This window comes from Thalassophryne amazonica, chromosome 15 (genome assembly GCF_902500255.1).
Source record: "Thalassophryne amazonica chromosome 15, fThaAma1.1, whole genome shotgun sequence".
NCBI lineage: Eukaryota > Metazoa > Chordata > Actinopteri > Batrachoidiformes > Batrachoididae > Thalassophryne > Thalassophryne amazonica.
The window spans coordinates 19,145,331-19,169,865 of record NC_047117.1 but is presented as its reverse complement, the minus strand read 5'-3'; the positions used below and the strand labels follow the sequence as shown (position 1 = coordinate 19,169,865).

General features: G+C 39.5%; 1 protein-coding gene across 1 annotated transcript; it reads right to left on the bottom strand.

Moving 5' to 3' along the window:
• Nucleotides 1-1,171: 1,171 nt before the first annotated feature.
• Nucleotides 1,172-24,535, bottom strand: tapt1b (transmembrane anterior posterior transformation 1b). Its single transcript, XM_034188440.1, is given in 17 exon segments — nucleotides 1,172-4,852; nucleotides 4,937-5,103; nucleotides 5,203-5,279; nucleotides 5,378-5,446; nucleotides 6,435-6,494; nucleotides 6,734-6,843; nucleotides 12,114-12,192; nucleotides 12,372-12,415; nucleotides 12,418-12,448; nucleotides 12,531-12,565; nucleotides 12,568-12,604; nucleotides 17,658-17,680; nucleotides 18,311-18,446; nucleotides 18,543-18,705; nucleotides 20,366-20,484; nucleotides 20,594-20,724; nucleotides 24,313-24,535. Coding segments are annotated over 17 exon segments (1,716 nt in total). The 5' UTR covers nucleotides 24,494-24,535; the 3' UTR covers nucleotides 1,172-4,598.

The window sequence follows — 24,535 nt, the reverse complement described above, 5'->3', positions numbered from 1 at the left end:
AAAGAATTTCTGCACAAACTGTCAGAAACCATCTCAGGGAAGCTCATCTGCATGCTCGTCGTCCTCATTGGGGTCTCGACCTGACTCCAGTTCGTCGTCATAACCGACTTGAGTGGGCAAATGCTCACATTCGCTGGCGTTTGGCACGTGGAGAGGTGTTCTCTTCACAGATGAATCCGGTTCACACTGTCCAGGGCAGATGGCAGACAGCGTGTGTGGCGTCGTGTGGGTGAGCGATTTTCTGATGTCAATGTTGTGGATCGAGTGGCCCATGGTGGCAGTGGGGTTATGGTATGGGCAGGCGTCTGTTATGGACGAAGAACACAGGTGCATTTTACTGATGGCATTTTGAATGCATAGAGATACCGTGACGAGATCCTGAGGCCCATTGTTGTGCCATACGTCCAAGAACATCACCTCATGTTGCAGCAGGATAATGCACGGCCCCATGTTGCAAGGATCTGTACACAATTCTTGGAAGCTGAAAATGTCCAGTTCTTGCATGGCCGGCATACTCACCGGACATGTCACCCATTGAGCATGTTTGCGATGCTCTGGACCGGCGTATACGACAGCGTGTACCAGTTCCTGCCAATATCCAGCAACTTCGCACAGCCATTGAAGAGGAGTGGACCAACATTCCACAGGCCACAATTGACACCTGATCAACTCTATGCGAAGGAGATATGTTGCACTGCATGAGGCAAATGGTGGTCACACCAGATACTGACAGGTATCCCCCCCCCAATAAAACAAAACTGCACCTTTCAGAGTGGCCTTTTATTGTGGACAGTCTAAGGCACACGTGCACTAATCATGGTGTCTAATCAGCATCTTGGTATGGCACACCTGTGAGGTGGGATGGATTATCTCAGCAAAGGAGAAGTGCTCACCATCACAGATTTAGACTGGTTTGTGAACAATATTTGAGGGAAATGGTGATATTGTGTATGTGGAAAAAGTTTTAGGTCTTTGAGTTCATCTCATACAAAATGGGAGCAAAACCAAAAGTGTTGCGTTTATATTTTTGTTGAGTGTAGTTCTACAACTTGTAATCACTCTACATTAAACACAAATGTGAAATATGTTGACAATCAGAAAAGCCACACTGTGTCTATAAAACAGATATGTTCGAATGCGACCTTCAGGAAAAAAAAAACATGAGTCGATGTGTGATGACAGATAGTCTTTCCAAATGTTCATTCAGAGGGGGAACAGTAGCCTGCAGTGTTCGCTGGATGAACAGCGGCTGCACTGACTCTTTTCACTGGCAGAAAGAAAAAGCCCATCACAGAAAAGTGTTACAAAACAAAAAAACCTTTATTCTCCTTTCACAGGAGAGACATCTTACACATGAAAGATAATCCAGACCTAGATAAAAACAGAACTATGCTTACTACATACAGTATCCATCAATGCACAAACATGTTCGCACGCACACACACACACACACACACACATTATCACAATGCTAGGATGGTGGGTCCTTCACCAACAAAAGTGGAGTTATTTGCCTCATTATAGACTTTTCTCTCCGTAGACCGAGTCCACTTTTCTTTCAGTCGCATCACATGAAGAAGTGTTGCCTTGGACGATAAAAGCGGGATCCCAATTCTTTTAAAAATCTATGGGCCAACTTCATTTTAACGCATTCTTGACTTCTTTAAAAGGAAAAAACAACGGGGGCGGGGCAAGATTTTTTAAAAAAAATCCCTGAAGTTATAATTACAAATGGAAAATTGTTAGTCCTTCAACAGAAAATCCCCCAATTTAATTAATACATCATTAGGGCGTGGTCTGTTGCAGCATTAGTAACAGCACTTATTTAACCTTTTTTCCATTTGGTACATACATAACCCATAGAAAGTGCTTTTCCATAAACCTGTATTGAGACAATACATGACAATTTAAAGAGTGTGAAACATCAAGTCCCCTCACGAGGCTAACAGTATCTAACTTAGCTAGCTATCTGGCAAAAAATAAAATAAAAAGCCAGTGGCAAAAGTTAATCGGCATTCTCAATTTTTTTTTTAACATTAATGTAATTTGAAGAAACTGATGATAACATACAGTATATCCAACATTTAAGCCTTCTTTTCAACAGCAGTGTTTAAATGTATATTTAGCGTGAATGAGCGCCTGTTTGACTACCCAGTTCCCAGGTAATACAAACGGCAAATAATCATCTTAGCGTTAGAGAAAGTTCAATGTTTTTCAACTGGGGCTCCACATTCAGACATTTTGAAGGCTGATTACAATTCGACTGTCAATGAGGGACTGAATCTTACAGAATGATCCCCTAATTCTGGGAACTGCTAGGGTACAGTAAATGGCTAATTGTATAATCAGTCATTTTTAAAAAGTTTTACATGTAGTGAGGCAAAAATGTACATTTACTTTCACAGGGACCATCTCTGTGCTACTGGAAACTTCTAATAATTTCCACACAACCAAACAAGCTGACAGCCATCAAAATCTCCTCATAACTGGAGACATAACTGCTGTGGCGCTTTGATCAGAAATGGTTTGCTCAGAGTGTTTCAGTCAAGAACAGGCTGGTTAGCCTACAACAGTATTTGTGTTTAAAATCAACAATGCACCAATTTTGTTTTTGTCCAAAGTAAAAGATGACCCCCCCCAAAAGAAATAAATTAAAAATAATAAAACTTCTAAAAATAAAATGCAGTCTAGGAAGAAAAATCCGAGTTCTCCTTTAAGGTGCGCAGGTTACAACTGTAGGTGAAATTGAGTGACATACCGATTGGTTGAATAAGCTCCAGCTTTTAGTATATGCCATATATTCCTAAGTTCGGAGTATTTTAAAGTTTGGACTTTTTGGGATTTTGTATATTTTGGTGTTATATGTACACTAGCATTTGTTTACCTCTTGCTATGGTTGAGTGATATTTTACAGAAGTACACTTCTATTAAAACCAGGCAAAAAGCTATTTACACACATAAGTGCAACACTATTAAGATTGCTCAGAATGTTGTCAAAAACAACAAATCGGGTCAACTATGTAAATAACCCAAACAAGCAGGTTTTGCATATGAGTATCTGCTGGATCCGTGACTAATTTATCAAAAAATGAACCCCCCCCCCCCCCCCAAAAAAAGTGACATCACTGGGATCAGTTTTTAGAAACATGCACCACTTCATTTTAAGATATTCAAATGATCTGAAATTTTATGCCAAAGTTGTGCTTCATCTGGACAGAAAACACCATTCTGCACATATACAATTTTATTTCAATATTGCATAAAGTGCTAATACCCCGAACTTCTAAAACACTGGCATATGCTTACTGTTAATATTTGGACAATCCTGTTCCCATAGTGATACCAAGAGTTCACAAAATCAGAACAATGCCAGCAGCTTCAATTTAGGACAATATGCTTTCAACTTTCTTGCAAATTATTTTTAAAATGCTAATGTTACAGCAAATTCATGTTGGCAACAATTGCTGCGCACTATTTAGAGGTAGATCGACATTATGGGCGTGTTGGCTGTCGTGGAGACAAAGAACTTATTTTATCTGCCTTCTCATCTTTAGTCATTTTTGCCCCCATGTCACTTTTACCGTACTTGGAATGGTAAAGAATTAATACAAAAATAAAATAAAAGATTCTAAGATGATGCTGGCTGCACCATCACACACACCATCAATCTAAAAGCACCAAGCGGGTTTACAGTCAGTGCGTCTTTTCAGGCTGGTTTATACTAACCAAATAATAATAATAATAATAATAATAATAAAAACTAGAAAGCTGTTATCATTAGTATCACCATTATCATCATGGTGAAGACACACATGAAGTCCACAGCTAAGAAACTTGTCACAAATCATCACTTTCTTCCTAAAGGTCTTCAGCTTGTACTCCAATTTAAAATAAAATGTCACTAAAACTTTTACCCTTATTTATAAGGATGTTCTTGTGATTGAACTTTGTAAAGTAAGACAGCAATCTATTAGGACTTAGTTGTGTTTCAACATATCACAAAACCTAAGGAGGATGTGTTTTGTGTGCACCTGCAGAACATCAGACTTCAACAAATGTGATGAGAAGTAATCCTGCAGTTAACCAAGGCCAATTATTAAAAAAGCGAAGCCATAATCTTAAAAAAACACACAAATTTTCAGTAATTTGAAAACTTCGCTTGTTTCTGAAAAATAGTTCTTCCTCAGAACAACTCCACCAGCCCCACTGCAGCTGATACGATTGTGCTTTTGAACACATTTTCTCACAGTCCAGCTGTTTGTACAATTCCCCACATACACTTTTCACTGTGTTCTTCTGGTCCCAGGTACTCTCCGTCACTGTCACTGCGCACGACTGCAGGTTACCTCACTGACCACGACCCGGTCTCAGAGTCGACTCAGCTGACAGGAACAGAACCGGAGCAGCTGGTCTGAAGTGGTTCATGATGTCTGTAGTAGAAACAGCTTTACACCTTGGCTGGTTATGTCAGTAATAAATAAATAAATATTCCCAGGGTCATAGGCACAGGAACAAATCGGCTCTGATTGTGCTCCCTGACCCGTGGCTGATCCCTGAACCTGGCTATCCTGCCAGGATGCTGTTTGTTTCTGTGGCCTTCAGTCTATTCGATTGCCACAGATGGTGAAGCGGTCTATCTCAAGCAAGTCTTTTTTGGGCACTCTGTGTTTGAGTCCACCTGCGGTCCAATCTGTGTCAGCTTTAGCAATGATTTTCTCGTCGTCTTCCTCATCAGGTGTCGTTAGAAAAATGTCAGAGTCGCTTTTGGGCAGGGTGGGGGCGGAGCTCGGAGGTGCTGCTGGAGGCTCAGAGCTGACAGACGCCGTGGACGTTCCTCCTTTGTCAGCTCCTTCTGCTGAGAGGCAGAATCAGGTTATAATAAACAGCAGCAGAACAGCAAAATCTGTAATTCAGCGACAGGCAACATGCATGTTACCCTGCATTGGTGAGTTGTGTTTGGTCCGGTGAACTCTCGAGTTTACGCGACTGGAGGCGGCGGATGGTGGAGGATCAAAGAGTTTTTCTTCCATGTTGGCCTCTCTGACAAATGCGCAAGACGTTCCCAGCAAAACAATACTGTTGAGCACCTTAAGTGTGATCATTCTGCACACAAACACACAGTTTTAATGTAAAAAAAAATGTAGAATTTTGATTTTACGCTAATCACACTGCACATATATGTCCAACACTTGTGATATTTACCCAAAGTAGAACAGCAGCACACACATAAAGGAGAGCGAACCCTGAATTTTCACTGAGCTGGTCACCACTTTGATCAACTGACAAAAACAAACACACCAGTAGGTTTACAACCAATATTAAAAAACAACAAACATAATATTAGTAGGAGTGAAGCAGCCAGAAAATTGTGACTGACCAGTAGAGCTAAAGGAAGAGGGATGAACCCCATTCTTCTGGACACAGAGTCGCTGTAGTCTGTGTAAGCCTGTGGACACATTTAACACACATCAACCCTTCATAAAAATACATTGTCAGCAGTCAGTCCACAGCAACATGCTGTGGCAAACGAGAAAGCTGCAGGCCAGCTCACAAATTGGACTACTTACTAATCATATATTAGTGGGAGTAAGTCTTTATTATGAAATACCTGAATTAACACACTGCAAGAAAAAAATCTTTTTAAAAATTCTCTTAATTCCCAGTTGTTCTACTTGTCTGTTTTCTCAGACAAGACACTTTATCTGCATTGTCCTAGTCCACCTAGCTGTAAATGGGTCTCTGCCTTGGCTGGGAAAGTAACCTGCAATGGACTGGTGTCACATTCAGGGGAATCGTAGACTCTCATCTGTTTCATGCTGGAGAATCTGAGAATAAGTGCCGGTATCCCTAACCAAACAGCCCCCTCCTAACAATTGGTCCCCCCGCCTTCACTGAGCATGTGTCATTTAGGACCGTCAGTAGCGATTCACTGATTATCGCCTCGTTTTCTGCTTAAAACTGACTTTAGAATGATTTAAGAGGTTTTACTCTGTCATCTGATGGTTAATAATCACAATATTCCCTTTGATCGCTTTGGGTGTAGAAAGTCAGACTCAGACGTGCTGCTGTGGTGGTCTGATCGCTCCCCCGCCTTTGTTATGAAATAATGCTGAATTTATGTGGAATGATTGTTGTACAAAAGCTTCAGATATCTGTGGCTGAGACAGATGATGACTGGAGTGCAGTTTAAGCAGAAACAAGGTGATAATCGGTGACTGCTGCTGATGCTCCGAAATAATGCATGCCACTGAAGGCAGGGGGACTGATTTTAGGGGGGACTGTTCAGTTGGCGACACTGGAACCAACGGCCTCAGGGCCTGTATAGGGCTTAGTTGAACTTCTTCATTTATGAAATATTTATTCAAAGAAAACAGAACTATCAATAATTAATTACAGAATGTTTGCTAAAGCAGATATGGCTAAAGGGAACTCACATTCTTCTGTCGGCTGCTGACGAGGTCAAAAGCCAGACTGGCTCTGTATTCCCCATAAACCTGGGCACAAAGTAAAAACTTTAGTAAGCCAAAATATGAAACACATCCAATAACTGACTTAGATTTTATTTAGACTATGATGTGACACATTTAGGGGGGAAGAAAAAAAAATCCTCTCCCAGTGGGTTCTAACATATTCCTGTTTCAAAACTAAAGCTGTCTGTTAGTAAAGACACTTTAACATGACAAACAGGTAATTCATGCAAAATATTCATTTTCCTCCTTTTACATATACTCACGTCAGCACTGATATCATTAAATTTTGTGATGAAGGCGTGTTTGACAATGTCCACAGCAATCTCTGAAGCCATCACCATCACAACATCAGGGAAAAGCACCCATAAATGGTCTGGGGGTAAATAGATAAATAAATAAATAAATCATCTTGTAAATCCAATAGTGAGAACTGAGTGATGTAGAGGACATTTTCACCAACAAATAAATACAGCAAATAAAAAAATAACAATCCCATAGTGCATTACATACCAAAGTAAATGTAAAAAACCTTTTCATTTTTTTGCGCCCATTACTGAAATCCAACAACTGTTGAGGAGGAGCTGACAAATCAACATCATATAATCTATCAACTAATCTATGAGACGCACAGACTTTCCATTTTTAACAGAATCTGGAAAGAACAATGGTTTATTTTGGCAAAATTTTAAATGAGACATGTAGAATAAAGTGATTTGGATGAAATATTTTAAAGGACATGTGGCACGTTATTTAACGCCCCTGGTTAGCAACACAACATCAAAGCAGTCATGATTGTAAGTCTATCCGCACACATGTGGTCATAATTAGTGGTCGCTGATGTATTTTATTGCTCTCAATCGGCGATTCAGCAGCTGCATTTCCATAAGACATCTTATTCGGCATTTCTCCTGGTTTCTCGACGTGTGACGTACATTTTAGCAAATGCAGACACATCCCAATGGCTGTCAAACAGAGTGAAACAAACGCTGCTACCTTCGATAATGAAACTTTTTGCTTTCATTCAACTGCGATGGCTTGGATTTACAGAGCATGTACAGAGAGGAGACGACACATTTCACTCCGAAACTCAATTTTTTGAGAGAGCCTGTCGGATTTTAGATCCTAACCTGTGCTGACTCTGCTGTCTGTGTTGAAGGATGCTATTTTACTGTTGCCGTGCACACATGTGGAATGTCTCCACAATGCTGTTTTACAGGCTGCCTCAACATGCACATGTATTTATTACATTGTAAAAAGTTGTAATACATTATTTTCAGGAGATAATGGACTTTCTATCTAATGCAGTAAAATCATGAGAGAACTTTGTGAGGAGTTGATGGTGGAGTTGCCGTGGGAGCACACCAAAGTAGCAGAGATGATGAGAGAGAGCTGCTTTTGGAAGTGGCCAAGAGAGTCCAGTAGCCGTGGCTCACAGTTAGTGGGCTGGACACACCTGTCCGCCTAGCTGGGATTATCCCTTTTCTTCTTCTTCTAAATCAGGGAAAACCTTTCATGCTGGTGGTCGTGGTCAGCCCCCACACACAGAGGTGGGCTTAAACAAGGCGATACTTGGTGACACTTTGAAATGACCGACACGCTGTGAACGCCATCAGTTAGCAGCTGTGTAGCTGTGGTGCTCTGATCGCTTCCTCAGTCTTTTTATGATGAAATAATGCTGAATTTACATGGAAATGACACTTGTACAAAGCTTCAGATATCTGTCGGTGAGACAGATGATGACTGGAGTGCAGTTTGTAGCAGAAACGGGTGATGAGCGGTGAAACCGCAGCTACTGACGCATGCGTAGTGAAGGCAGGGTGGACTGATTTTTAGGGGGACCGTTCGGTCTGCATCACCGGTGTATGATCAGATGGTCACTAACAGCCTAAATCTAAGTGCTTAGGATTACTGTGCAACATGTCCTTTAAACTTTGATTTAGTTGGTCTTCATCACAGAAGGATTCGGTGCCCTTGTTTAGGTCACAGGACTCTCAGAAATTTGAACATATGATGACTTCTGTTTTCATAGATTCTGGCTATGACAAACTGTGTAATTTTGGCAAATTCTTAAAGAAAACATGCCTATCAAGCCTGCCAGTGGGTTGTGGGTTGTGGGGGGGGGGGTTAAACACAAAAGTCTAATTATCTTCACTTTAAACTGTCAGACTGGAATTATTTTCCTTCATGCTCATCTTCATATTGGTGCTACGTTCAGTGCCTGTTTGACTAAAATCTGTAACTTGTTTCGCAAGTGTGCTTTGACACACTAATAGATGGAAAAACAAATATACCCCAAACCTTTGTTTGCAGGTCTATAAGAAAGTGTATAAAACACTGGTCAACAATGGTTTTGCTACATGGTGAATATTAGCTGATACAACCCCTGGCAAAAATTATGGAATCACCGGCCTCGGAGGATGTTCATTCAGTTGTTTAATTTTGTAGAAAAAGCAGATCACAGACATGACACAAAACTAAAGTCATTTCAAATGGCAACTTTCTGGCTTTAAGAAACACTATAAGAAATCAGGAAAAAAACTGTGGCAGTCAGTAACGGTTACTTTTTAGACCAAGCAGAGGGAAAAAAATATGGAATCACTCAATTCTGAGGAAAAAATTATGGAATCATGAAAAACAAAAGAACGCTCCAACACATTACTAGTATTTTGTTGCACCACCTCTGGCTTTTATAACAGCTTGCAGTCTCTGAGGCATGGACTTAATGAGTGACAAACAGTACTCTTCATCAATCTGGCTCCAACTTTCTCTGATTAGTGTTGCCAGATCAGCTTTCAAGGTTGGAGCCTTGTCATGGACCATTTTCTTCAACTTCACCAAAGATTTTCAATTGGATTAAGATCCGGACTATTTGCAGGCCATGACATTGACCTATGTGTCTTTTTGCAAGGAATGTTTTCACAGTTTTTGCTCTATGGCAAGATGCATTATCATCTTGAAAAATGATTTCATCATCCCCAAACATCCTTTCAATTGATGGGATAAGAAAAGTGTCCAAAATATCAACATAAACTTGTGCATTTATTGATGATGTAATGACAGCCATCTCCCCAGTGCCTTTACCTGACATGCAGCCCCATATCATCAATGATTGGAAATTTACATGTTCTCTTCAGGCAGTCATCTTTATAAATCTCATTGGACGGCACCAAACAAAAGTTCCAGCATCATCACCCTTGCCCAATGCAGATTTGAGATTCATCACTGAATATGACTTTCATCCAGTCATCCACAGTCCACGATTGCTTTTCCGTAGCCCATTGTAACCTTGTTTTTTCTGTTTAGGTGTTAATGATGGCTTTCGTTTAGCTTTTCTGTATGTAAATCCCATTTCCTTTAGGCGGTTTCTTACAGTTCGGTCACAGACCGTTGACTCCAGTTTCCTCCATTTGTTCCTCATTTGTTTTGTTGTGCATTTTCGATTTTTTGAGACATATTGCTTTAAGGTTTTCTGTCTTGACGCTTTGATGTCTTCCTTGGTCGACCAGTATTTAACAACCTTTAACAACCTTCCATGTTGTTTGTATTTGGTCCAGAGTTTAGACACAGCTGACTGTGAAAACCAACATCTTTTGCAACATTGCGTGATGATTTACCCTCTTTTAAGAGTTTGATAATCCTCTCCTTTGTTTCAATTGACATCTCTCGTGTTGGAGCCATGATTCATGTCAGTCCACTTGGTGCAACAGCTCTCCAAGGTGTGATCACTCCTTTTTAGATGCAGACTAACCAGCAGATCTGATTTGATGCAGGTGTTAGTTTTGGGGATGAAAATTTACAGGGTGATTCCATACTTTTTTCCTCAGAATGAGTGATTCCATATTTTTTTTCCCTCTGCTTGGTCTACAAAAGTAACCGTTACTGACTGCCACGATTTTTTCCCTGATTTCTTATAGTGTTTCTTAAAGCCAGAAAGTTGCCATTTGAAATGACTTTAGTTTTGTGTCATGTCTGTGATCTGCTTTTTTTCTACAAAATTAACAACTGAATGAACATCCTCCGAGGCCGGTGATTCCATAATTTTTGCCAGGTGCTGTATAAGGTATTTCAGGTATGCTGATTCCAAATCTGTAATCAGAATTTGTCTAGCACATCAGGTTCTTGAGTTATGCACATGCCAATATTCAGCTACTCTATTGCTATTATGGCGCTTCTCATGCAAATGTAGATTGTGTTAAAATTTCTAATTTTAGAATAAAACAGAATTTAGCACTAATTTGGGTGATTTTGGGTTGCTTAATCCAAATATGGTAAAACAATTCAATCAATAAACTGCCAATATTGAGGGCCAACATTGCCAGAAATTTGTAATTTTTTTATAATGATTGCTTTGATCAGTCTACAGATGAAAACCAAGTTTTTGTGGTACATGTATATCAAGTGATGGAATACTGCTGGAGCACTGAAATATATATATATATATATATATATATATATATATATATATATGATTAATCTAGCCTCAAAAATAGTTTGTTCAATGTTCTAAAATCAGAAATGCAAAACATGAAAAAAGAGACCTAGAGCAAATGCATCAAATCTAGCACACTGCAAATGTTTATGAGAAAGGAACATCTATCAAAATCAAGATGTGGCCGGAATGAATCCAACACACAGTTGGAAAACACAATGTAAAACACCAGGCATTGATTGATCCACAGAAAGTATACCTTCCTCCCCTGCATATAAAACTTGGCCTCATCAAGAACTTTGTGAAGGCAATGGATCATAGCTCAGATGGCTTTAAATACCTGAAGCAAAAAATTTGGGGCAGTCCAAAGTGATGCCAAGCTTAAAACTGGGATTTTTGATGAACCTCAAATACGTGAACTTATAGAGACAAGACTTTCCATCTAAGCTCAGACCCCTTGAACTAAGAGCATGGGAATCATTTGTGCAAGTGGTACAGAATTTCTTGGGCAGCCACAAAGCCACAAACTATGAAGAACTAGTTGACAACTTGCTCAAATCATATAAACGCACGGGCTGCAGAATGTCACTTAAGATTCACTTCCTGCACTCTCATCTTGAGTTCTTTCCACCCAATTTGGGTGATGTGAGTGATGAGCATGGTGAAAGATTCCACCAAGATATCTCTGAAATGGAGACCAGGTACCAGGGGCATTATAATGCAAACATGATGGGTGACTACTGCTGGTTTCTACACGAGTGAACGTCTGTGAGCCATAAGCGACTAAGAGCAAGTGTTTGGCTCACTTTTGAACTGTTAAGAGTAATGTGGAGTGTATTAATTTGAGTTTCCTCATAATGATTGATATTTTGGTATTCTGTGTAATTTTTTTCACCAGTGTGTGTTCATTTCTATAAAAATCATTGAGAACAAGTTGGCGACTGGCGTTTATTGGTATAGTCACATAACTCAAAATCTTGACGTGCTAGAGAAATTCTGTTTGCATATTTGAAATCAGTATACTCAAATTAGTCAAAATCAGTTTGTTTCTCTTCAGGTAGCAGACAAAAGTGTTTTTTTTTGTGACCAGTGAAATAATTTTCACAATATGAATTGAATGGGAAAGTGTGTTCAAACATTGAATGGTCGTGTACATATTTGGTGGGTGTGTGAGGTTTGTTTGTTTGTTTTTTAAACAGCAGTGTGGTGGTTACCAGGGTTCCACGAGAACTGCTCCATGTTTCTCAGACAGACAATGAGCAGGAGGATGTAGTTGGTGAACCTCTTTTATATCTGGTGAAACAAACAACCCAATCCCTGGATTAACTACTTTGCACACACAGCAGCTGAACTCGATTCCATAAATTTACCTTGTATTAAATTCAGTGGGTTCAAAAGACAAAAAGTACAAAAATGTCCAAAACCACTGTTTGTGTAGAAAGCATAGAGCTCTTTTAATCACTGTTATGTACCAACTCACCGCTATTTGACATCTGGAAGAGATTGTTCTTTTCAACTTCTTGAACACACTTCCTTTTATCTCCACAAACTGCAAAAAACAAAGTATATTGACCTGGTACCATGTGCACTTTTTAAACATGTGGACGTGTGTGTATGAGAGCTGCACTCACATTGTTTGACATCATGATGGTGAGGAGGGACTTGTGTGGGAGTTGAAGGCCACGTTCAGAGTGGTGGCCTGAACCTGAACCATGATAAGCATGTAGAACTACATAAACCACGTCTGAGGAAAACTAGAAACACGGTGACCTGCAGGAAAGAGACTGTTTCCGAACACATGGAGCCCAATATTCTGATGTGTTCCACTCATTTGGTGCAATACCCTTACCGGTTGATTGGAAAAAAAATCCCCACAGATTGTAAACTGTTACGTTAAGTAAACTGATTTTAATGCAGTGGTGGATATTATGAGACAAATTACAGTGCACCCAACCACACATATGAGTATTTGTTACATAAAAACTAAAGTACAAGATATCACACTTATTTATATACAGTGCATCCAGAAAGTATTCACAGTGCTTTTATGTTTGTTATGTACAGCCTTATTCCAAATGCAGTAAATTCATTTTTTCCATCAAAATTCTATCCACAACACCTCATAATGACAACATGAAAAAAAAAAAATGTTTTTTAAGTTTTGCAAACTTAAAAATAAAAACTAAGAAATCACATGTACATAGGTATTTACACACATTTACTCCAAACATGACACCTGGCATTCACAATAAAGAGTTCAATCTTTGTCTAATCAGATCGGAGGAATTTTGTTTCTCAGGTCTGAGTCCTTCAGGTGCCTTTGGCACACTCCAGGTGGGCTGCCATGTGCCTTTTACTAAGGACTGGCTTCTGTGCCACTCTACCATACACGCCTGATTGGTGGATTACTGCAGAGATGGTTGTCCTTTTGGAAGGTCTCCTCTTTTCACAGAGGAATGCTGGAGCTCTGACAGAGTGACATTGGGTCTTGGTCACCTCCCTGACTAAAGTCCTTCTCTCCCAATCGCTCAGTTTAGATGAGCGGCCAGCTCTAGGAAGAGTCCTGGTGGATCCAAAGGCCTTCCATTTATGGATGATGGAGGCCACTGTGCTCATTGGGACCTTCAAGGCAGCAGAAATGTTTCTGTACCCTTCCCCAGATTTGTGCCTCAAGACAATTCTGTCTTGGAAGTCTACAGACAATTCCTCTGACTTCATGTCTGGTTTGTGCTCTGACATGCACTGTCAACTGCTGGACCTTGTATGGAGACAGATCTGTGTCTTTCTAATCATGTCCAGTCAACTGAATTTACCTCAATTAAGCTGTAGAAACATCTATGGGATGATCAGTGGAAACAGGTTGCACATGAGCTCAATTTTGAGCTTCACAGCAAACGCTATGAATACTTAACTATGTACACGTGATTTCTTTTTTTTTTTTTCTTTTAATAAATTTGCAAAAATCTAAAACAAAACAACACAAAAACAGAAAACTTTTTCACATTGTCATTATGGGGTATTTTTGTGTAAAACTTTGGGGGAAAAATAATTTCATTAATTTTGGAGTAAGGCTGTAACATGGTAAATAGACAGCATTTATATAGCACTTTTCCATCTGCATCAGATGTTCAAAGCACTTTAACATAATGCCTTGCATTCACCCCAATGTCAGGAGTGAATGTGACTCATAACAAAATATAACACACACAACATAACAAAATATGGAAAAAAGTGCTGTGAATACTTTCCGGATGCACTGTACTTTTTTATAGTGTGGACTGAGCTGCTTCTTCTGCTGCCAACACAACCCAAGCCATGATAAGTTGCACAAAATAAATGAATGAATATAAACACAGAATAGAAATGAGGATATCAGAGGGATGGTACGGGTCAGACAGTTTTGAGACAAAATGAGATTGTCTGGATATGTGCAGAGGTGGGGCATGGGGTATACAGTTTTATTTAAACGTTTGGGCACCCCTGATGATTTCCATGATTTTCCTTTTAAATCATTGCTTGTTTGGATCAGCCATTTCAGTTAAATATGGACAACAACATATCATATAGTAGACAAACACAGATATTTGAGAAGCGAAATAAAGTTCATAGGATTTACAGAAAGCGTGCAATAATTATTTAAATAAAATTAGGCAGTTGCATAATTTGGGCACTCCAACAGAAAAAATACATCAATATTTAGTAGATCCTCCTTTTGCAGAAATAGCCTTGAAATGCTTCATATAGCTTCCAATGAGAGTCTGGATCCTGGTTGAAGGTATTTTGGACCATTCTTCTTACAAAACACCTCCAGTTTCAGTCAGGTTGTTCGTTTCCGAGCATGGACAGCCCGCTTAAAATCACACCAGATTTCCAATAATATTCAGGTCTTGGGACTGAGATGACCATTCCAGAATGTTGTACTTGTTCCTTTGCATGAATGCCTTCGTAGATTTAAGCAGTGTTTAGGGGCGTTGTCTTGTTGAAAAGATCCAGCCCCGGCACAACTTCAAATTTGTCACTGATTCTTGAACATTGTTCTCAAGAATCTGCTGATATTGAGACTGGAATCCATGTGACCCTCAACTTTAACAACATTCCCAGTACCTGCACTGGCCACACAGCATGATGGAACCACCTCCAAATTTTACTGTAGGTAGCAAGTGTTTTTCTTGGAATGTTGTGTTCTTTTTCCGCCATGCATACTGCCTCGTTATGTCCAAATAACTCAATTTTAGTTTCATCAGTCCATAGCACCTTATTCCAAAATGAAGCTGGCTTGTCCAAATGTGCTTTAGCATACCTCAAGTGACTCTGTTTGTGGCGTGAAGGCAGAAAAGGCTTCCTTTGCATTACAGCATCTCGTGTAAAGTGCGCTGTATAGTTGAACGATGTACAGAGACACCATCTGCAGCAAGATCATGTTGTAGGTCTTTGGAGGTCTGTGGGTTGACTATGACTGTTCTCACCATCCTTCACTTCAGCCTATTTGAGATTTTTCTTGGCCTGCCACTATGGGCCTTGACTAGTACTATGCCTGTGGTCTTCCATTTCCTCACAGTGGAAACTGACAGCTGAAATCTCTGAGATAGCTTTTTGTATCCTTCCCCAAAACTATGATGTTGAACAATCTTTGTTTTCAGGTCATTTGAGAGTTGTTTAGAGGCTCCCATGTTGCCATTCATTACAAGAGATGCAAAGAGGAGAAACATTTGCAAAGGGCCACCTTAAATACCCTTTTTCATGATCGGATTCACCTGTGTAAGAAGGTCAAGGGTCAATGAGCTTACCAAACCAATTTTGTGTTCCAATAATTAGTGCTAAATGTATTCAAATCAATAAAATGACAAGGGTCCCCAAATTTGTTTAAATAATTATTGCACACTTTCTGTAAATACTAGAAACTTCATTTTACTTCTCAAGTATCTGTGTTTTTGTCTGCTATATGATATATTTAACTGAAATTTCTGATCCAGACAACCAATGATTTATAAAGGAAAATCATGAAAATTATCAGGGGTGCCCAAACTTTTACATACAACTGTATATTGAGAAGGATGCTGAGGGTGGAACAGCCAGACAGGAGAAGAAGTGGGAGGCCAAAGATGAGGATGACAGATGTGCGGAGGAAGAACATGCAGGTGGTTGGTGTGACAGGAGGTGCAGAGCATGGAGGATGAGATGGTATACAAATAATGAATGTTTGAGAGTTCAATGGTACAAATATTTCATGAGGTGAAAGCTGGAACAAACAATTCAATGAGGCCTCATTGAATGGTTTGTTCCAGCTTTCACCGAATTAAATATTTGTTCCATTGAAAGAATGTAAAAACATTCATTATTTGTTTTATATAACAGCTAAAATAGATCCCTGTCATTTGATATTTTATTACTTTATAAAACAACAGAAAAGGGACTTACATTTTGGTGTTCTACTACTGCTAAAGTCCAAATTGTGACGTGTAGCCTGTGATGCTGTGCACTGACTTTGAACTTCCATTAAAAAAAAGACTTTGTGTAGTTCCACAGTGCAGCCGAAAATCCCATCAGCGTTTCATGTGAACAGCTCTTCATGCTTACAGCGGAGTGGATTTTGAATGTGTTACAAGAACTAGTACAGTTAGCTTAGCTCAATCAAATCATTGTCTCGCGTGGCGTTGTCCCGCGTGGGTGTGGTGCGCTACAAAAAAAAAAAAAAAGACTGTGTACTCCTCAGTGCAGCACACACACACACAAAAACCCACTTCAGAAATTTGTCCAGCTTTCATTCTAGCTTCCTGCAAACAGCCTCCAGACAGCTTAGAGCACAGTGGATGTTTTTTTTGTGTGCACACGCGCGTGTGTGTGTACCAGGCCTGTTAAATGACAATTGTGAAATCCGAGGAAAATTGCAGGGGGGTCGAGCCGTGCTTTAGGGCCCGTTGGGCCCCAGAAACCAAATTAATTTTCTATCTAATTATACATTTTCAGCATCTCCTGGAAGAAAAAAAATCTCAAAAGAAGTGCATATTTAAATTATCCTAGACTCAACCTTTCATTTGAACTGTCAATGATAATGCTGAAAAAATAGAATATGACGCGGAAGTAGGAATTGGAATGATTTTCCTTTTAATTGTAAACCAAATTATACATTAACTCCGAAAATTAAACTACACGAAATTTATGAAGACTGAAAAGACAGTTAAAGCATTGCTTGTAGAATATTTTGAAAAATAGGCTAAAGTATCAATAGCACACTTTATACTAAAAAAGTCACAAATTGTTGTGTAAATTCCTGTAAATCCACAGTGTCTTTTTCCCCAGGAAAAAGTATACATTAATAAAAACTCATTTACATTCTTGTGTAAATTCATGTAAATCCATTCAAAGCCACAGTCTTTTTTTCCAGTGAAAGAAAGTCTAGATTAATAATAAAAAAGTCACATAATCTTATCTAAAATCCTATTTGAACAGCACAATGTTTATTTTCCAGGGAGGAGAAAAAATTCTTACCGTGTTTCTTGATGGCACAGTTCACTTTTGCTGTTTCTTTTATCTTTCAGGTGTGGTGATGAAGCCAGTGACAATTCCACAGATTCTTGTCCTTATCAAAACTTTTATAAACTGTCTTTCTTGCCATCTTCTCTCTGTCTGATGTTGCTCCATGACAGAGACATGCTGCAAAATTCTGCTTTTAAAAACTTAAGAGCTCTAAAAGTTTGCGATGTCCACATGCTACGTTTAGCTTAAGCGTCTTACAGGAGCGACACAGACTCAGTGACGATCACAATTACAGAGTGCAACACTAAACCCCCATGATGAAATCTGCGGAATTCGTCAGATCCGCTGAGTTTCACAGTTATGGTTTGTATGGCGCGCACAGGGTGCAATGGTACCAAACATATGGAACCAAATTTGCACTCTAAATGGAACCAAACTCCACTCTAAATTCAATGCAACACAAATGGGACAAATTAATCCATGTCATGTGACACAGAAAGCACCAATCAAATGATAAGGATCCACTCAGCCGTTATATAAAAACTGATGATCAGCAGAAGTGACCCCTAATAGGGGAAGTTGATGCGAGGAAGATATCTGTGTGAGTTTTTAAGTTTTGTGATAAATCAATTGCATGATTTTTTATATGTTCTGCAATTTATGAAAAAAATAGTTACGCTCAATATTGTCTTATACGCAGAATTATTTCCTATTTCACGTGGTAACTTACGCAAATCCTAATTTCTCTTCTTATTATTATATTAAAATATGACTCTCTATTGACCAACACCCCACCTTGGGGACTGGAAACAGCACAGGGGCAGAAATCTGGAACTGGTGTGTCTCTCATAAAGATCAACCTGTGTTTTTGTTGTCACTCACATTGTCATAGGCAGAAGTAAAAGTACACTCCCCCCACTGCCACTCAGGATACAGACATAAAGCACAGCCATGAAGAAGTGAGGAATCACACCTATGTGCGCTCGCTTCTTCTCTTTAGGTTCTGTGGCTGTCCAGTACAGAGCGTCCAAGATGTCCTGGCCAAATGAGGAGAAGAGGCGGTCTGCCACCTGAGACGCAACAACAGAAAGATGACAGCAGTCAACAAGGTATCGGAGTAGTGGGGCTGTCTGCACGTAGAGTTCTGAACATTAGTCTGGACGTACCTCTAACATGTTGTAGATGATATACAGTTTGATGACGGATTGTCCTCTGATCAGGTGGTACATCATGGAGTAATCCACATAGCTCATCATAGAATAACACAGCACCATAATGAAGCCTTTCAGCATATCACACACCTGTGCAGGCTGCAACAGGCATGAGCCACTGAAACAGACACACCTAATATTTATACCACTTTTCATAACAATTTTTTCAGTAGTTTTACAGGAAATACAAACAAAGTTAGAATTTTGGACGCAATTTTATATTACTAAAATTATAGCTATACCTTGTACTATACTATATAATGCCTAAATCAATCCTTGTCATTTGTTTGGTGGTTTGTATGTCACATGATATGGATTATTCATACCATTTGACATTGTGTTCCATTTACTGTGCAATGTTGGTTCTATACATTTTCGTGCTATTGCACGCTGCAACCACAGTGTGCGCTTACACAACTTACAAATCTGTGATGGCCTCATCAATGCTGAAAGGTACATCCAGGTTTTGGAGCAACACATGCTGCCATCCAAGCAACGTCTTTTTCAGGGACATCCCTGCTTATTTCAGCAAGACAATGCCAAGCCATATTCTGCACATGTTACAACAGTGTGGCTTCGTAGTAAAAGAGTGCAGGTACTAGACTGGCCTGCCTGCAGTCTAGACCTGTCGCCCACTGAAAATGTGTGGCGCATTATAAAGCGCAAAATACGACAACAGAGACCCTGGACTGTTGAACAACTGAAGTCGTACATAAAGCAAGAATGGGAAAGAATTCCACCTACAAAGCTTCAACAATTAGTGTCCTCAGTTCCCAAACGCTTATTGAGTGTTGTTAGAAGGAAAGGTGATGTAACACAGTGATAAACATACCACTGTTCCAGCTTTTTTTTAAATGTGTTGCAGTCATCCATTTCAAAATGAGCAAATATTTGCACAAAAACAATAAAGTTTATCAGTTTGAGCATTAAATATCTTGTCTCTGTGGTGTATTCAATTGAATATAGGTTGAAGAGAATTTGCAAATCATTGTATTCTGTAGTTATTTACATTTTACACAACATCCCAACTTCACTGGAATCGGGGTTGTACTTATATACTTAATTCTATTTTTAACTATATATATTTATAAAACATTCAACAAGGTTTGCTTTCAGGCAGGTGCTCTCATGTGGATAGATTAATCTGCTGAACCTGTTTTCCAAAAAAAATTTTTTTAAGTGTGCATACACATAACACAAAAACAGCCCACACTAAATGCACTTTGTAAAACAGTCACAGAAGATAATGCGGAATAAAAATAATTATCAAACAAAAATGATGTGGCCAGACTGAGCAGTAATGCAGCCCGGTGAAAATGCACACAAGCAGATGCTGCATGCGACGCGGCTAAGCCCCTTGCAGTGTATTCCAGGCATTAATCATCAGACATTTTCAGGTGATGATTTTAACCAGTTGTGATTGCTGTAAAACTACTGAAGAAACTGTTATGAAAATTAGTATAAATATTAGATATAATATGAGAGGGAGTAGATTACATTTTTGTGATGATCCAGGTGCAACATGGGGCTTTAATTGTGAAAACTGTAAAATTCTGCTGAGGTCAAACTTTGTACATCTTATTATAATGCTGGAATTACAATACGCAAGTTTTAAGTGCATTTAAAAGTAGCTGTATTTAGGAAATGGACCTGTAATTTGTCTGTGTGAGACTGTGACAGCAGGTCTAATCTTTCTGTAGGTGCTATGTAGCACTTGTAACAATTAACAGCCAATAAAAAGTGTTAGCTGCAACCCTGATATCTACACTTGTACTTACCGGAGACCACAGCACGGCACTGTGAGGAGTCTTAAGAGGGCCAGCAGCACCCTGAGGGGTAACAGGGTGAACACATAGAGAAAGGCATCCAGACACAGGAAAAAGCCAAATGTCATCAACTAAAGAAGGAAAGAGAAACATTTAGAAAGTTGTAACATTTAAATTAAATAAGTTTTTTTTTTTTTTTTTTTTTTTAGCCCAGACTGAATTCACTGATTGTGTGAATACCTTCTCCAGCTCTTTGGGGATACGGAGGCAGGTGTAGACCCTTTCTCTGCGCTCTGTGTATTTGGCCTCATTGTGTTCCAGGAAGTAGCCTCTGGTGAGCTCAGCAGTTATGAACCTGATCAGAGAAAGGTCTAGAGCCAAAAACAAACAAACAAACAAACAAACAAACAAAGAGAGAGAGAGAGAGAGAGAGGCAATGACTAACAGTTAAGCAAAACAATCTTACAGTATTTGCTTGATGAAATAAATTGAAACTCCTTGAAACTGTCATTGTCACTTCAGAATTGAGGGAACATGAATCAATCATGCTTCTACAATACAGTATATCGAAGGGCATTATAATGGTAAAAAAAAAAAGACCCCCAGGTACAACACTATTTTTGTTCAGACAAACACACACACACACACACACACCATCAGAGCATGCTGAAGATTAAATGTGCAATTTTTTGAGCATTCGTGGTATTGAATTTATTTTACCCAAGGCCAAAATATGGCTGTCAGGTATTGCAAAGACTTTGCGCCCGTCTGTCCGTCCGTCCGTCGGTCTGTCTGTGCTCATCATAAGTCCAGTCCTATTACTGCTAGGATCTTCAAATTCACAGGGAACGTTCTTGGGACACAGACCTTGGACAAGTTCAAAGATGGTTAACCTTGACCTATTTTATGAGATGAAAAGGTCACATTCTGTTTCCTATTTTTATGCTCATACAGCCAAGGGTATTTTAGCATTGCGTTATATTTAATACTTGTTGGCATGACCTGTGTAGTCAGCATCTGTCTCAGGTCTGCATTTATTTTATGAGCTGCTTTTCTCCTATCTGGTAGTAAACCGAGTATGTTTGGGTTGTGAACATAACAAGACATTTGAAGGTGTTATCTCGGGCTCTGGTTAACACTGAGTGACAATTTTTCACAATTTTACAAGAAATCGCCTCATCAAGAAAACAATCAATCAATTAACTGATTATGAAAATAATTGTTAGTTGCAACCATAATTGTCATAAAGAATTCCTTAATTAAAATTATGTGCATTGTGATTTTTTTTTGTTTTGACAACACAATATAGATAATTGTGCCACATTCCTATTCAGCATCTGGTCAGCACCATGGACAGTGGACCTTAATGAACATAAATAACATCTAACTATGTAATTTATGTGTTATTAATTTGTGTGCCTTTTCACTCACATAAGCCGCTTTGAGAAATGCTTAGAGAGAGAAAAATTAAAAACCATCACAGGGACCCTCACACAGGACTTCCTTCTCTTATCTACACTCTTCAAATTATTCAAGTTGCTTCGGGCAAACTTTAAGCTGATCCTCCTGTTTTTACCTCTGACCACAAGTATAAATTTTGAGGTAAATCCTCTGTAATGACCTCTGGTAAAGACTTCTCTTGATTTTTCACTTTTACATCTGCCTTTTGGAAGATATTCTTAATCTGAACTACTGCTGTAAAGTGGTTTTCGTTACCAGGGAAAGAATAGACTGTCATCGCCCCAACTTTTGCTGTTCTTTGGTGTTTCTGATCTCTGTATTTTTAATAGATCACAAAAATTGATTTGGATATTTGATTTTATATAACGCCTAACAGATCGTTAACATCTGGTTGGTTGGTGGTTTGTATGCCATGTGATATTGATCATTCGTCCCATCTGCCACTGTGCTCCATTTACCGTGCAAATTTGGTTCTGTATGTTTTGTACCATTGCACACTGTGCACACCAAGCACGCACACTAGCAACGACGGTACTTAGCAGCTTACTGACAGTGCTCATTGTTCTAACACAAAAGAAAAAACAAATCCAGTACGCCGTAAGCCATCTGGGACATACAGGGTGACCCCCCCTTCCAAAAAAACCCAGAACCCATTAAAATTGTAATAAATCCTACAAAGACTATTGTTCCAAACATCTTCCCCAACATGTCTTGGTCAACCAAGGAAAAGACCTTTTGCCTGAAGGCCTATTTCGCCAACAAATCATACCATTTGGAGCATAATTTTGAAAGAACATGACTTTTTTAACGCAACGCGACCAAGATAACTTAAACTTTAGGGAATGATCGTACACAGACTGAAGCAGGATTTATTACAATTTTTATGGGTTCTGCTTTTTTTTTGGGGGGGGGGGGTCACCCTGTTTCTAGCTAAAGTAGAACCGCCGTCGGATGAAGAGCTTGACAAATTTCTGTCGTGAATTTTTGCAGGACTGAGAAACCAGAAGGCAGTCCATACACAAAGAAGTCAGTGCACGGCATCAGCTATGGATGACATGGTCAGGATTGTTTTTGAACTGACTGTTTTTGCAAATTGACTGAGAACAATTTTGGATTGGATTGGACTGCTATTTAAAATTCACGTTGGACTGTTTGGAACCTCTTGACGTCAAAGGACCAGCGATGCACAACAAAATGTAAGTCCCTTGTCTCTTGTATATAAATTAATAAAATATCAAATGACAAGGATCTATTTTAGGCATTATATAAGATAAATGAATGCTTTTTCATTTGTTTAATGGAAAGTATTTCGTGAGGTGAAACATGGAATGTTCCAAGAGCCTAGCTGAATGGAACATTCCAACTTTCATCTCATGAAATATTCTTACCATCGCACTTGTAAACATTCATTCTAATCCAATTACACGTCTTCCGCAAATGTGACTGGTTAATCGTGTGACATAATCAGGCGTATAATATCTGTGGAACGGAATAAAATATTAGACCGGTGGCCAAAGATGTATTACTCCGCGCCCTGACCGGTGTTCTGATGAGATGTTGTTACTGTTGAATGTGATTCCTGTCCTCTGTGCACAAGAACGAATGTACAGTATTGTCAGGATGCAGAACTTCCGAGACTCAATTGGTCAGAACACCGCCTGCGCGCTCTGCTAGCTCAGAGTGAGAGAAAGTCGCGTGTCGACACCGAAATGGGTGACTCTAGCTATCGTACGAAAGTACTGATCTGGATTCTGATACCATTTCACGTTTGATGGATTTTCACATTTGATGGATTACTCCGCACCTTATGTGGCTGTATTTCTATTTGTATTTGTTTGTTTTCCTTTTGTAAAGGCACTTAGCATGAGTCCAAGACAAATTTCCCTAAGGGGATAATAAAGTGTATCGTATCGTATCATATCACCCTGCCCGCTGTTGGAGAGATGGCACGCTGCTTCACGGTAAGCCTACCCTCGCCGACCGAATTACCTACAGAAAAATAAGGGGTGCAAACATGTCGGACGTTCATGCTGTTCTATATGGTCGAAATATCGGTAAAACTCCTTTATACGCGGAGCCAGTAAAGCAATATTTTCGACTGTATATCCCAGCATGAACGTTCGACACATCATCAGACATAACAGGGTTATCCCCTAATTATTTGTATATCAATTAACTACAAAAATATTCAATGCCAGTGTCCAAATATTAATAAACCGAGTTGTATACACACTCAAACACGATACATAATCAGAAGGTGCTTGCCATAAAAGCAAACAGATGTTTTGTAATGATGCTTCTAACATCTGTAAGATTTGTTAATAGTTTAAAAACAAAGAATTCAGCTTGTGGTCAATCACGGACCCAGACTCAAGTCCGTCACAGCCCACGGGTACTCACAGAAACTAGCACTCTGACAGATCGTCAGGAAAACCAGCCGCTAATTGAAAACAAACATCAGCAGCTAACTGTAGCAGCTTTCGGATGCTAGCCGTCACCTGACAGGTCGCGTCTCTTGCCCTTTCTACTGTCATTTTTATCGCTGAATCCCAACGTCTCCGTAACTCCGTCCTTCTCTTTGCTCTTCTCGGACTTTGCACCGTACTTCTCCTTCTCGCCGTCCTCCTCCTTCTCGTTTTCTTTCTCCTCTCCCACACCCGTCGACTGCAACTCCGCCATCTTCGCCAAACATGCCCACCGCCCGCTTTGCGTGTGACGTCA